Here is a 14,398-nt window from a genome sequence, read left to right on the forward strand (position 1 = left end):
CTCACACACCAGCTCCCTCCGTGCACTGCTTACTGTGATGCCTTTTTTAATCCTGACGCCCATATTCTCAGGTTTCATGGGTGACGTGTCTCTGGCAGAGACATAGCAAAAGTCTCCAGCCAAAGCTGTGAGGAACACATGCACTATGGCCAGGCTTTTATCCTCATTGCGCGGTGTAGACAGAAGATGACCCGTGTCTCCAGGACACGGTCACACTGCCTGACACCTATGGAAGCACGTCCAGAAATAGAGGAAGGACCCACCAAAGAGTGGGCTTTTGCCTCATAGGAGCAAGGGACAAGGAGAGTGAACAGGCATAGCTTGAATAGTCAGGGACGTCAAATCTGAATCTTTAAAACTCCATGATTGGTAACATTGCAGCTGGAATCAAAGGAACATCTTCTCTCCTTGTTTTGGCTGAACTTCCTCAGATACACACACCTCCAAGGCTAGATTTTGAGTTTTTGTTCGAGAATAATACTGCACACTGCTTTAAGGAAATTCACAAGGTGCCATTGTTATAACAAAAACATTCTCATTTCCTGTTTTCCAAGAACAACGTTATTTCTTCATGTGCAGGGCATCCTGGAACTTGGTGCTCGTGTACTGGGCCTGAAAGCCCTTCTTGTTGATGGTGTCATCCGTGTGGAATCGAATCATCAGAGAATCCCCTGCAGAGTAGATTTCTTCCAATGGCTGAGGGGAGGAGAAAGGAGAACCAGAGGGACTTTAAGCCAGTTGGCTGTGGTTGGAGTTTAAAATAAGGAGAATGAGACAGAACTTTACACAAAGACGTAGGATGGCCGATGATGCCGCGAGGCATCCCTGGTACCAGAGGCTCTGAAGGGCAACAAAACAAGCTCTTTTTCAAAGGAAAGCTTTTCAAATTCTGCTCCAGAGAGCACCCCCGCTCCCTGCCCCAGCCCTGCTTTTCCAAAGACAATCTGAAATGCATGGCTCATATAGAATCTGTTATTTATTAAGTGCATAGATTAATTAAGTGCACCTCTCTAAGCACTTTCCGATCTCATCTCATGTAAACTTTACAACAACTTTGTAAGGCAGGTTCTATCTCTATTCTATACTTGAGGAGACTGAGATGAGACTCAGGTTCACACAACTAGATAGACTGCAAGCTCAGGTTTTTCTCACTGTAAACTGTATACCATGAATCACCCAGCTCTAGGGTCACCACTGTGATGTGTCTTCCAGGAGACCTAAGACAAAGACCATTGTTGAGGTCTATGTCCTGTCCAAGGACAAAACATGGGATGGAGCCACTACATTTGTCAGAAAGGTTTTGCCAGGTGGTGGATGAAGGGGAGCCAGGTTCTGAGGCTGCTGTCTGACAGATTCTAACGGAACCAAACTGGGCTTCCCGTACATTTCACTGCTCAGGACCCTCCAAGGTTTTCCTCTGCATGTGGACCCCACAGTTTGAAAGACTTTAGCTCTCAAAGGTACTGCATCAGCTAAGTCACACTTCGGCATCCTTTCTTCTTTGGAGGGTGAGAGAAGATGAAGGGAAATTAGTCAAAGACTCATGCAAATGCCAGTTTGAGGTTCTGTTTAGCACAAGCACTAAGGACTCCAAAATGATTTAATGTAAGTCCAGCCAGTTGCAAAGAAGCTTGAGCGATCAGCCCTGGAGGTGGACAGTGCCCAGCATGGTACAGCCAGAGAGGGCCCAGGACACTGAACTCCTGGTCCACACACTTTCACTGAGCACCAACTACATGCCAGGCCCTATTTCAGGTGCTGGGGAAATAGTGATCAAAACAGGCCTGCCCTGTCCTGAGGAGGTGGCCCAGGAAAGAGGTGATAATGAGAAAAATGATCATGACCTTGAGCATAACTAATATGTTTGCAGTAAAAGAGTGATTCATAATTTTCACAGGCATTTGGTTTTATTGGGAGAGAGAATTGTGAATATGTGGAATATGCAAAAGTATAATAAAAAAACATTTTAAAGCCTGAAGGCTAAAGAAAACTGGGTGGGGGGGGCGGTAGGGGGGCGGGGAGAGACAAACCCTTTGCAAAACTAGGCAGTCCTAAAAAGGATTTGCTCTTACCTAGCTGACCTCGGTATTAGGTCCCCGGTACCTCCCAACCTCCTCTGCGACTACCCTCCAGTTTCCCTCTGTGCTCCAGCAGAGCGGGCCTCCTGGCTGGTGTTATAAGCAGCAGGGACCCTGACGCACGTGTGTCTGACCCAACAGCTCCGCGGCCCGCCTCTCCCGCATCCCCGGGACTCACCCCGGAGCCGCAGAAGCGGCCGAGCCTGGGCGCCGTGCTGTCGTAGCCGTCGTACGCTTCCATGTAGTCGTAGCCACAGTCGGCCTCCTCCTCGACCTCAAAGGTCCGGAATATCAACTCCACGCCGTAGCCGTCCTCCGCCGCGATCACCCAGTCGCAGCGGGCCTGGCTCGGGTAATTGTTGTCCCCAAACTGGGCATGGGAATAGAGCTCTTTGGTCTGCACTTCGGCCTTCAGCCTGCCCCCGCACTCTAGAGCGGAGAGAGAAGCGCGATGCCCCCTCCGCACAGAGAGCGCACGCTCTGCATCCCCTCTTCCCGGCCCCCAGTTTCTCTTCACACCCTCCGTACAGGCCAGTTTTCTCCACAAAGCCTGGTGTGTGCCCTGTGCGAAGGGTCGGGAAAGTTTCATCAGCCCATTTTACAGAGGAGTAAAAGAGATCCAGGAGTTTCAGGGCTCACTGGGGAGTCCAAATTGACCCTTACGTAAAAACCAAGGTCCTACGTTCCCAGATTGGGCCATAAGGAGGCCTCGGGGAATACCGGGGCATGATACTGACAAAAGCCTTTTCCTCTCTCCAGTTATGGAGACCTGGGGCCAATGGATGATTTGCCCGCCTGGTCGCTGGGATGTGATAGATCATTACCACTTTACTGCGTGGAAGCGTTAGACGCGTCTGAAAAGGGCTCACACTTGCCCGGCCGACTTACTGTAATTCGTTATTTTGCCAGCAGAGGGCACCAAAAGCACATCAAAACTGCTGGTGAGCGCTCAAACCTGAAACCTCAGAATAGACCCGGCTGGAGCCTGCATTTGAGAGCCTAACTATAGGCCAGCTTTGAAACCCCGTGAGTGTTACAGGCGAGCTGCGCCTTGTACTTTGGACTTGTATTCTGTAGCCTTGGCTTCTGCGTTTTTTCACTGGGACAGTAACTCTGGTTGGCCTGAGTCCCATCCTACCATGTGTCTAGGCTGCTAGAGACCACATAATAAAAATGTGTAAATGAGAGGGATGGGAAATTAGAAAGCAACAGAAATTCTGAAGGCAAATTCCTCCACAGCAGGTCCTCAATGTGTTCCATGCCTCCTCCCGCTGGCGTGGCTTCCACACTATCTGGTAACATTCCCCAGCCCAGCTGGAGCTCCATGTCCAGCCTGGCCCCAGTCCTGTCCGACTGCCAACTCTTAATCCCATGTGTGCTCTAGCTTAGAATTTCTTCCAGGTCTGAGCTGTCTTTGGTAAATTTCAAATTCTTGAGACGTGGCTGGCAAGGAAATGGGCACTTAGCAGGGCAGGATGCCTTCCATCCATCCTGCCAGATCCCCTCTCCATTCTTCCCCACCTGCTCTGGGCCCCTGGAGGCAGACCTCTGGGTCTACATGGATGAGCCCTTTGCCTTCATGATCCAGCCACAGGGAACACCAGCAGATCACAGGAGGGAGGAGAGAGGTCAGGTCATTAGTCCCAGGCCCCCTCCTTGCCTGGTCCTCGCTCCTGTTGGGGGGCCCTCTGTTTGCTCCCCTCTATCTCTAGGCTCCAGGAACCGTTCCCTCATCTGGTATCCAGGCCAGGGGTAGTAACAGCCTTGCACCCTAGCCCTGGTTGCTGCACTGCCCCCATGGTGTCCTCACACCCTGCCCACCCCTCTGTAAACAGTCCCTTATTAAACTCTCCTCAATTAACGATTCTACCTGAGTGTGCCCCCATTGCCTGAAGGACCCTGACCTACCCTGAGCTCCCACACTCAGTCCGCAGGGACAAGAGGGTGAAGTCACTAGTTAGTGGCTTTTAAACTTCACCGGGGAAGTGACAACGCAGCCATGAACGGTGGGGAGTTTTCTCCCAGGCGAGGGCCAGCCAGATGGAGAAGGTGCTGGCTGTCATTTCGTCTCACCTGATTCATGTTTTCTGGTCCTGGGAACAAATTGGGAGGAGGGGCTGTTAAAGGGATCAGAAAACCTCACAGGGATCGTCATCGTGATCTCAGACCCTGAGTGGGCTGCACAGTCACCGCTTTGCCAGAGGGCCAGGATCAGAGAGTCAAAGTTGCTTCAAGGGTTCTAGTCCCAGTTGTATCCTTTAAATGGCTAAAGAGCAGAGCCAGTGCTCTTACTGACTTTCTTCCGTTTAACACAGTAAATAATGTAAGTTATATGCATAAACATTTTCCTCCAAAGGGCTGAATAAAGTTATTTCTTTCAAGTGAGGAAAAATAATGGGGAACAAAAACACTTTTCATTTTCTGGAACTGGTCCTTGGAGGGTACAAAGGGCTACTCTCCACCACTCAGCACCCGGACTCAGGGTTTCACAGACCAGCAAAATTACAAGTAAAATTTTAAAGGCGGGGTGGGGGGCGGTGGGAGGAAGAAAGAAAGGGAGGAAAGGAACGTAGCGCCGACAAAGGGTTGTCCCTTTCAAAGGTCGTCAATGAAGGACACTAAAAGAAAACAACCCTACACCTATGGTTGCCCATGTTTCATTTTAAAAGGGACATGTTATCATATACTGCTCATCCCCCATAGTCAGAATTAAAGGTGGTCCTTCCCCTGCCTTGATCACCCATCTATCTGCAGTCCACGTGGGGATCAGCTGAAGGCCGGGCTCCCAGCCCACGCACCTGTGCTGTGCATGGCTTGGAATCCTCTCCTCTGCACCGAGGCGTCTGAATAAAAGCGGAGAAACAGGCTGCTGCCCGAAGCCACCACGGGGTCTGGCTTCTTGCTGCCGCAGAAACGGCCGAGGACCGGGGCCAGGCTGTCGGGCCCATCATGCAGCTCCAGGTGGTCATAGGCACATTCCTGGTGCTGCTCGATCTCAAACTCGTTAAACGTCTAGGGATGGAAGAGTAGAAAGTGAGGCAAGGTCACTTCAGACGGGGCGGGCCCATCTCTCCCGCGGTGGGAGAGGAAGGGGCACGAGGACACGCATCTGCCCAGCCAGCTGTGCAGGCGGCACGGAGCCCGTGGTGATGGTGGCCACATCTGTTGAGCAGGTCTCCAGCTGGCCCCTCTCTTTGTCCCCAGAACAACCCTATGAGCTATTGCTACCACGACCACTTTGCGGATAAGATGGCCGGGGTCAGAGCGTTTCAGTGCTTGTTGGTGTCTGTGCTCCTCTGGCACATCCTGTAGCTTCTCCCTCAACGATGAGAGCAGCAGGGACCAAGGTGTTCACTCTGAGCCAGGGACTGTTTTAAATGCTTTGTAAGTAGTCATCCTCACGACCCTATGAGGTGTCCACCATGAGAACCTCCGCCTTACAGATGAGGAAACTGAGGCACGGGGCTGTCGGATAACTTGCCCAAGGTCACCCACTGGCAGAGTTGGGCCATGACCAGGAGGTCAAGGAGCCCTTGCGCTTAACCTCTGCACTGCACCGTGTGAATGAGGCTTCATGAAGTGTGCGCTACTCCACGTCATTGTCCTGAGAGTGGCTGGCCAGAGTTGAATATATTTTTCCATGCAGAGCCCTGCATTTTCTCACTCAATTCTGATAATACTGTAAGGGAAGAGCTACTATTATCCCCAGTGTGCAGAAGGGGAAACTGGGTCTTAGGAAAGTTAAGTGGCTTGCCCACATTCAAACAGCTAGAGAAGGATGGAGCTGAACTGGACCCCCAGCCAGCCTGACTCCAGGCCACACTCCTAACCATCACCAGGCTATACTGCCTCCCTCCTCTCTGTCCCTGCAAGACCGTCCCCTGAAGCAGGCCAGGGCAATCCCATAATTCCAGGCTGTAAACCAGGCTCTGCAGCCCCAAATGTAGGGCCTCTCAGGCGCCGGGACTGGCCGATGGCCTGCCCATGGCTACGAGGGGGATGGGACAAGGTGAGAGGGGAGAGTTTAACTGAAGACTTGGACCAAATGACAGAGAGGGAGAGAGAACATTAGCTGGGGGTTGGAAGGGATCGCAATTCACAAGAAGGGGCCTGGGGTGACAGAGCAGAGATGGAGGTAGAGAGGGAGAAATAGAGAGGCCATTGGCTTTTGTAAGAATGACACACACATCTTGTGTTTGAGCTTTGAAATGGGCAAAGCTCTTCACACTTATAGGAAGGGAGGTGGGGCCGGAGAGTTGGGGTAGGGATGGTGGCCAGGAGTAGGAAGGGGGTGCTGGTGGGACCAGGGTGAGCAATGCAATGGGAGGGTGACGGTGGGCCAGGGAGACGGGGCGCTCCCCAAAAGTCCATAGGACACCCTGTGGCTATCCCTGTGCAGTCAAACACTAGCTTCCTGGTAAGTATTCAGCCCGCACTCTGATAGCAAAAAGGTAGAGCGTGATCAGTATACCCACCATCCACTTCCCAAGGAAGTATTTAAGAACTAGCGCATATGTATGTGCCTCAGATCAATTGGAGATCTGGGTTCACTCTGGCCACTGTGATCGGTTGCTTTATTTCCTCAGTACTGTAGAGAACAGGAAAAGACGTTTGGGGCAGTTACTAAAACCTTGTGGCCCTTCCAGGGAAGCGCCGCTACCAGTCGTGCAAATTGTGCGTTCCCAACCCCAGGGCGCGCCATTCCCCACGCTGTCTTCAGAGATTTGTGTTGCCATGGCGATCGTCTTCCGGCAGACGGCAGCCTTTCTCTAACGCACTTGCTTTAATTCACCCTCGCCCAGATTCAGGGCTGTTCTGACTGACCCAGGAAAGCAGCCGAAAGCATTTCCTACGCGGACAGCCATGCATATGAGGTGCCCACGTGGGCACCTGTGGTCAGGGACCCTGCCTTCACCCCTCGATGCCCCAGGCCTGCACCCGTGCCCAGCCTGGGCGCCCATTCATCCACCTGTCCTCCTCACCGCTCTCGCCAGTAAAGACCCACGCAAGTCCCTGGGTGATCATCTATTTATCATCACCTGCTCCTTTGTTCTCTCCCCTTCTCCCTGCATTATTGGTCCATAATGCAGGGGGACATCCACGTACATTCTGAAGAGCTTAGCTATCTCCAGAGTTAGAATGACCCATTTAAAAACTGTTTGTCTGCTGGAATACAACAACTTCTCCGGAAGGCAAGAGGGTTTGTTTTACACTCCACGATCTTGGGAGTCCCTGGTGGCTGAGAAACAAGACTTGTAGGAAAAACTCATTTCTCTTTTGAAATAACCGAGCATGGTGCGCAGACCACCACAATCATATGCGTGGATGGGACTTTAAAGAAAGGCTTGGAAGATAGATATTTTTAATTCAAGAGAGAATTAGCATACATAACTTAACCTCCTATTGTTAACTGGAAAAAATGTAAGCTGTAGGAGACTATGAATAATAGAACCCATTTGAGAAACGTGAGCAAGAAAAAGGATACGTATTTGTTCCTGTGCGTACACACACAGAAATTTCTGGAAGAATTCACAAGAAAATGTTCAGAGAAGTCATTCCTAGAGTGAGCATGAGGATCTGGAAACTTGATTTCCACTTTTCAACCCTCCGACTGACTACATTTTTTTTTTAACCTTGAGAATGTTTTGTTTTTTTGTAAAATATTGTAACTGCAAACTATTGAATCTCAAACAGCGCTTGAAATCTGTGTGATGGGTGCCAGGTCATACTGACACCACTGTGAACAGGTGCTATTTACAGAGCTTTTCTCACCCACCACCCTGGGCGGAGGGCTTCAGGTGCCTCCTCTCTTAATCTGCACAGCAGCCCGGAGAGGTAGGTTTCATTAGCAGCCCCATATTCCAGATAACAAAACTGAGTCCTGGAAATGTTGAGTAACCTCCCCAAGTTTCAGAGCTGGGAAGAGGCCAAGCAGAGACTCAGACCCGTGTCAGCCTGATACCGAAGTCCGTGTTGTCCATCAACTTTGAAAATAACTCACAAGTTTCACCCTGTGGCCCGCGGTTGAAGAGATGTTCCAGGTACACTCCCTCCGGCTCGGGTATTTGTCAGGCCAGTTGGGGCTCACCAGGGTCCCCTCTGCACTGCTGATCTTGTGCACACAGCCAGCTGGGGGGGACAGGGGGGGACACAGAAGAGAGAGAGAGGTAATTCATTTGTGGGTCTCTTCCCTGACCTCTTGTCACATGGTCATAATATGTGAGGGCAGGGTTTGGCCTCAATAAAGGGTCCCCCAGCTCAGAGATCTGCTGATTTATTTGGCTTTGCTGCCTTCCTGGAGCCAGGTCACCTTTCTAACTACTGCTATTCTCATTGTGATCGTCACTGGAAATATGGTAGAGTTAGTGGTTGAGACCACAGGCCCTGGGGTCAGATGGGCCTCGGTTCAAGTCCTGGTGCCACCACCTACAAGCTCTGGGACTCTGAGCCTTGGTGTCCTTATTGGTAAAAGGGGTGCCAACATTGTAGTGGGGATGCATGGATTAAATGAGATAATGCGTGTGAAATGCTCAGTAAGTGCTAACAAAGATCTCCATCACTATGCCTTCTTTTAGTTTCCAAAGCAATTTCAAATGGAGGCTACAGATGTTGGCCTGGTAACCATGCTATTTGCAAAGAGTGGTCCCACGACTTGCTTAGTAAGTAGCGTTTTGGCCAATAGCTAGAATTTGTCTCTATCTGTGTCGAGCACTGCACTAAGCCCTTTGATTGCATCCTTTCATTTAATCCTTCCCACCTTCTAATTGAGAAAATAAGCTGAGAGATGGCAAGTGGCCTGTTGGTCGGTGGGGGGGGGGGGGGGGGGGGGGTGGGGGGGGGTAGAGCCAGGCCTGCCTTTGCTCTTGCTCATTAGGAAATAGAGGGCGCTGAGGAGGTACCACTGCTGTCTCTGCCCTGTGGCTTCAGGCTGAGGCAGCTGGAGGGTGAGGGTGGGTAAAACGGAGGGGCGGCTGCACGGAGGTTCCCCCTCATTGCTGCCTCTGCTCCGCAGCCCCACAGAGAACGGGCGCCAACAGGGGCAGCAGCTCAGACGAGGGATGTTCGCTGCCACACTCCCTGCCACCCTGGGGGAACACACACAGTTCACCTGATGGGACCTTAGCGGAGTTATATCCCTCCTGCCACACCCCCCAATCCACGCCACAGGGGCTAAACAAAGTTTTTTTTAAGTTCCAGAATGACAGTTCCTTCCAAGTTCTTCCAATCCACCTCTCAACCCAACCTGTGACCTCCTGTGTCCAGGTCACAGCGCTGGGCTCGAGGGTGGGCTTCTGAAGATGTCTAAGCTCATTCTTTAACCTTCCAGGGAGGCCCTGACCAGTCTCTGTGGCGCCCCAGCCAGTATCTCCTAATTCTGAAATGTTTATCCCAGAACAGGGGTATGAGGTCTTCACATCTTTCCTCACCCTGATGTGCACGCGGGGCTCTGTGGTGGGGACAAGGCCTGGAGGCCTGTGTGTTCATCGAGATGCTCAAACTCCCTTTGCAGGATGGGGTAAGAACATGGGAAGGCCTTTCCCAGAGTGACTGGACACTAAAAGCCGTCTGGACTCCCAGTAGTGAATGGAGCAGGGAGCAAAGTCTTCCCCAAATTCTATTTTGCTATTAGACCTGCAAACGGTAAATATGATTATGACATAGATGGCTGATATCTATCAACATTTCAAGCGCTTAATATGTGTCAGTCTGTCTGAAATACTTTCTAAGCATGCTGTCATTTAACCCTCACAAAAACTTTAAGAAGGAGGTATGTTTAGTCCGTTTGAAACAGAAGAGGACACTGAAGCTCAGAGAGGTTAACTAAGTCTCCCAAGGTCGCACAGCTAGTAAGTAGCAGAGCCAAGATTTAAACCTAGGTGGTCTGATTCTGGAGCCTGGCGTTTAACCACTTTGCAATAATAACTGTAGGAGAGCACTCAAGGGCCCCTACAAGCTTCCTGAAGGAGTGACTGCCCTGGCGAAAATCACTCTTGAGCAGGAAGGTGGGAGGAGGGAAGGCAGAAGCTGAGCCTCAGTTCGGGGCTTGCTAGGCCTGGAAGAAGCGCCCCTCGCTCTCACTCTTACGCATGAGCACACTTGGGCAGCCAAGGTGAGCCTCCCTGCGCCCTCCACCCCGGCCACGCTCCAGCCTCACCCTCTTTGCAGTCCTGCCGGTTCTCATGGAGCCGGTAGCCATTCCTGCACCTGCACAGGTAGCTGCCGAAGGTGTTGACACATTCGTGCTGGCACCCGCCGTTGTCCTTGGCGCACTCGTCCTTGTCTGCGGAGATCAACGGACTCTCCTAAGAGGAACCACCAACTTGGGAACGTCCCTCACAGCCCAGACCCCAGCTCAAAAGGAGTTTCCACCAGGGAGGCTCCCTGATTGTCCCAACTCTGATTATCCTTCCACAGGGCCGAGGGTGGGGCAGCATTCCTTGGAGACTACCTGGCCCTGGTACATGTTGAGTTCCCCATGCTCCTAAAGCACTTTAATGTATATATAGGTTCTCCCCTCCTGCTCCCCACCCAAACCAAGGAGCTCCTTAAAGGATGGGCTAGTAGTATTAATAATAATATTAACAATCATAAAAATAACCACCGTGCACTGAGTATTTACCCTGTGATGGACACTAATCACTCTATTATACCCTCTGTATTATCTAAGTTGATTCGCACACAACCTTAGGAGGGAGGTGCCTATGCCCCCATTTTACAGGTAGGAAAACTGAGGCTGAGAACGTTAACGTGCCCAAGGTTACTCAGTGAGCAAGCAGTCTGTGTGACCAGAGGCCTGGGCTGTCACTCCACGGCCCCACACCTCCTCCTGCCTGTGGAGCAGATAAGCGTGCGAGCCTCGGGCCAGGCGGCCCAGTGCCAGCCCTGCTCCTCCACTTCCAGCTGTTGTGACCTTGGGGAGCCCTTGACTTCTGTACCTCAGTTGCCTTACCTGTAAAGTGGAGTCACTTATGGTGTCCTTACCTCACAGGATTGTTGAGAGGAGGAAACGAATTAGTACAGGGAAAGCACTCAGAACAGCGTCCAGCCCTGAGTCAGTGTTAGTTTTTATTTATTACTATGGATGGACTCAGATGTTAGCTGTTGTTGTCGTTACGGATCTTGTAGCTCAAGCCGGCACAGTATGCAGTCCTCTCCTAAGCCAGCTTCCTTCCCTGTTAACCGAGGACCAACCTCCATCCCCGGCCCTCCCACCAGGATAACTTCAAGGGTCAGGGACATCTCCCTCCTCTCTGTACCCTCTGCCCACTGCGGGTAATGTGTCACTGAACACTTGGTGCTTTAGTTTTGCCCTCTGGTTCTATGAGGACAACTAAGAATCCTTTAAGAGCCCGTAAAAAATAAAGAGATGAAGACCACCCAACACTTCAGCGCTGGAACCACGGGCTAGAAAGAGGCAAGGAAGGCTCCTCCCCAAGCCCTCTGGGAGAGTACAGCCCTGCCCACACCTCGGTTCCAGACCTCTGGCCTCCAGAGCTGTGAGAGACAACATTTTTTGTTGTTTTGAGCCACCTGGTTTGTGGTCACTTGTTTTGGTAGCCCTGCAATAACACAGCCACCACGCTATAAAACCAGGACCGAGGCAGAGACACTGTGAGGGCCGGGGCAGCGGGCAGAGAGGGGCGGGAGGGTGCCCCGAGGCTGGAAGCCCGCAAAGCCGTGTTGCCCTCAGCCTGTGGTCTTGCCCCCAAACCTGCACACCTGAGAAGAAGTGAGCCCTGAAGCCGCGTTTGGAGACCGTGTTGTCGGACTTGAACTCCACGCGCATGTTGTTACTCTGCGAGGTGATGACTTCGGGCGTCTCAGAGCCACAGAACTTGCCGTGCAGCCCGGCGTCAGGGGACAGGCCGCTGCGCACCTCCACGAAGTCGTACTTACACACCTGCAAGGGGGAGCCATGGGGAGCCGCCCGGTGCCCTCAAGTCCCGCCGCAGACCCTGGCGCATGGCAGGGCTGCCTTCCTGAGAGCTGCACCCTGCCAGCTGGGCAGTCGAGCTCTTTCAGGCCCAGTGGGAGGGTCCTCTCGACTCTTACTGGGATCCCTCCAGCCCAAGGTGCAGACAGGGGGCATTCCTGACTAGCTGTCCAGCTGTAGGGCTCTGCCTGAGCCTCGGCTGGATGCCTTGATTATCCCGTGACCACCGCCCAAGGGAGGGAATGGGGTGTTTATGCCACCCTGGTCGCCAGCTGCATCTCACCGCCTCCATTCCTCCCAGCTGGACGCCAAGCCCCAGATTCCTACCCCAGGGGATGTACCTGTCCTGACCACCTCGCAGCCCCCGCCCCCAAGACCCGCCTCCTCCTCTCTTGTCCTGATTCTCCTCGGATTTATCAGTGACGAGAGGACCAAAGCCCTCCATCTGCAGAGGGTGTGCCGCTGAAACTGCCTCACCAAACACCCCCCAGATTCCGCCCAGCTACAACCCCACGACCCTAGGAGGCCACCTCCCCGCCTGCTGAGCCCCTCGCCAGTTTTCAGCCCTGAGCCACATCCCAACACGATCCCCAGTCAATTGGAGTGCAGAAACATACATCATTGCCTTCCAGTTCAAACACTTCAAACTGAAGGGAGATCCGGTACTGAGTGGGGGCCACCACTTGCCAGACACAGTTTTTGTTTGTAGGATACTCCTTTGGCCACCCAGGACTGGTGATGGTTCCATTCAGCTTGGTAATGAAACCGCCACAGGCCACTGCATGGGGGGGGAAAAAAAGCAAGATTCATCTGGTTTTATTTCCAAGTGACTGCAATTTCCCCCAAGCAGCAACAAGCCCTGCTGTTCTTTAATAACAACAACAAATAGACCATCTGAACTGATTAATTCAGCCTCCTTTCTTCTAGTCTGTTTCAACGGAGGATTTGGAGGGATGGAGTGGAGGACAAGTCTTTACAGCTTTTTTAGAAAAGACGATGCATTTGTGCTTACCTCTCACTCAGTGGCATAGCTGGGGACTTCACATGACTTGGACCAAGGATCACACACACACTTGTAGCTGCCCAGAGTTTCAAGATTTAGAAATGTTTGCACCAAGCTATGCAATGTCCCTGGCTTCCATGAACAAGCAGTCATTCAGGTGGGCAAGGAAAACACCACCAGCCAGGTAGGAATGGAATGAATGAAATGCACTATTCGTTGAGTCACACCAAAGTGCTCATACTTATTCTTTGCTTTTATTTGCTACCTTAATAATCATACGCATTTCACACAGTCACAGAAGAAAATGAACCATGGTTCCACCTGCACAGTTGCTGGGGTGGAGTCCGATAAAGTCATCTCACGTTTGTGGCTTCATCGAGTTGTTTTTCCCTCCAGGAAGGAGGTGGGTCATCCCCACAGCTGTCCATTGTTACTTCACGGCCAACCAGCTGCCCCAACTTCATCTGCCCCCCTTCTCCTAAGACTTGTCCCCCATCCCTTCTCACTCCAGCTTGGCAGGTCCAACACCAACCTTCACACGCCTTCTTGTCAGAGGCCAGCTCATAGCCAGGATCACACACACACTTGTAGCTGCCCAGAGTGTTCACGCAGCGCTGCTCACACCCGCCGTGATCTGGCCAGGAACACTCATCCACCTCTGTTGGGGAGGAAGGTGACCATGGTTAAGTCATCACAAAGCTGCCGGGTCTGTTCCCCATCGCTTTCCACATCCCGGGATTCCCTCTAAGAAAAAGAGTGACTCCTGGTGACCACCTTCCAAGGAGTCCCCTGTCCACGTCTCAGAAACCAGCAGCAGCCACAGCTGCGAGTGGGATCTTGACAACACACAAGACTAACTTGTTAGCCAGAAGCAGGGCTCCTTTGAGAGGAGACCGGGCCTGGTATAACTTCATTCTCCGCAGGGTTCCGTCAGCAGTATTTGTGATCTTAGAAAATCTCAAAGCTATCATACCAAAGACGATCAATTTCAATGCCGTAAAATTGCCAACTCAAATAAACTCCAACTCAAACACATTTCCTTCCAATCTCCCTGATCCACGATGCACAAAATACTCATCAACCTGGTGGCTCGTCACTGGGTGCAGGATAGTTTGTAAATATCCCATCATTTCATATAGTGAGGAGTAAACTTAGGTGACTCTAAGAGTGATGTGTTCTTGGGCTCAACAAAAGCTTAACTAAGTTGGTCAGTAGGGGAGACTGGGTTTAGGAGACATGCTCTAGACAAGGGGTTGAAGTTGTCCTTAGCTTCAAACAAGTATAAGTATGAAGTTTGCTAAAGTAGTAACAATCCTGCAATTATTTACTACTTTACAGTAGGCAAAGTACTTTCTCTGACATTTGCTAAAAAGTATAAAAGGA

At 51.6% G+C, this 14,398-nt stretch overlaps 1 protein-coding gene across 1 annotated transcript in view; it reads right to left on the minus strand.

Annotated features, from left to right (window-relative positions):
* Window positions 1-561: 561 nt before the first annotated feature.
* TLL2 (tolloid like 2) overlaps window positions 562-14,398 on the minus strand; it is a 128,613-nt gene continuing 114,776 nt past the window's right edge. Inside the window, exons 14-21 of the mRNA XM_032608470.1 lie at window positions 13,548-13,673; window positions 12,630-12,790; window positions 11,799-11,979; window positions 10,234-10,359; window positions 8,080-8,207; window positions 4,877-5,090; window positions 2,257-2,507; window positions 562-696 (exon numbers count right to left, since the gene is read on the minus strand). Coding sequence (XP_032464361.1) covers window positions 562-696; window positions 2,257-2,507; window positions 4,877-5,090; window positions 8,080-8,207; window positions 10,234-10,359; window positions 11,799-11,979; window positions 12,630-12,790; window positions 13,548-13,673 — 1,322 coding nt within the window. The remainder of the gene's footprint in view (window positions 697-2,256; window positions 2,508-4,876; window positions 5,091-8,079; window positions 8,208-10,233; window positions 10,360-11,798; window positions 11,980-12,629; window positions 12,791-13,547; window positions 13,674-14,398) is intronic.

Source organism: Phocoena sinus, chromosome 16 (genome assembly GCF_008692025.1).
Source record: "Phocoena sinus isolate mPhoSin1 chromosome 16, mPhoSin1.pri, whole genome shotgun sequence".
Lineage (NCBI taxonomy): Eukaryota > Metazoa > Chordata > Mammalia > Artiodactyla > Phocoenidae > Phocoena > Phocoena sinus.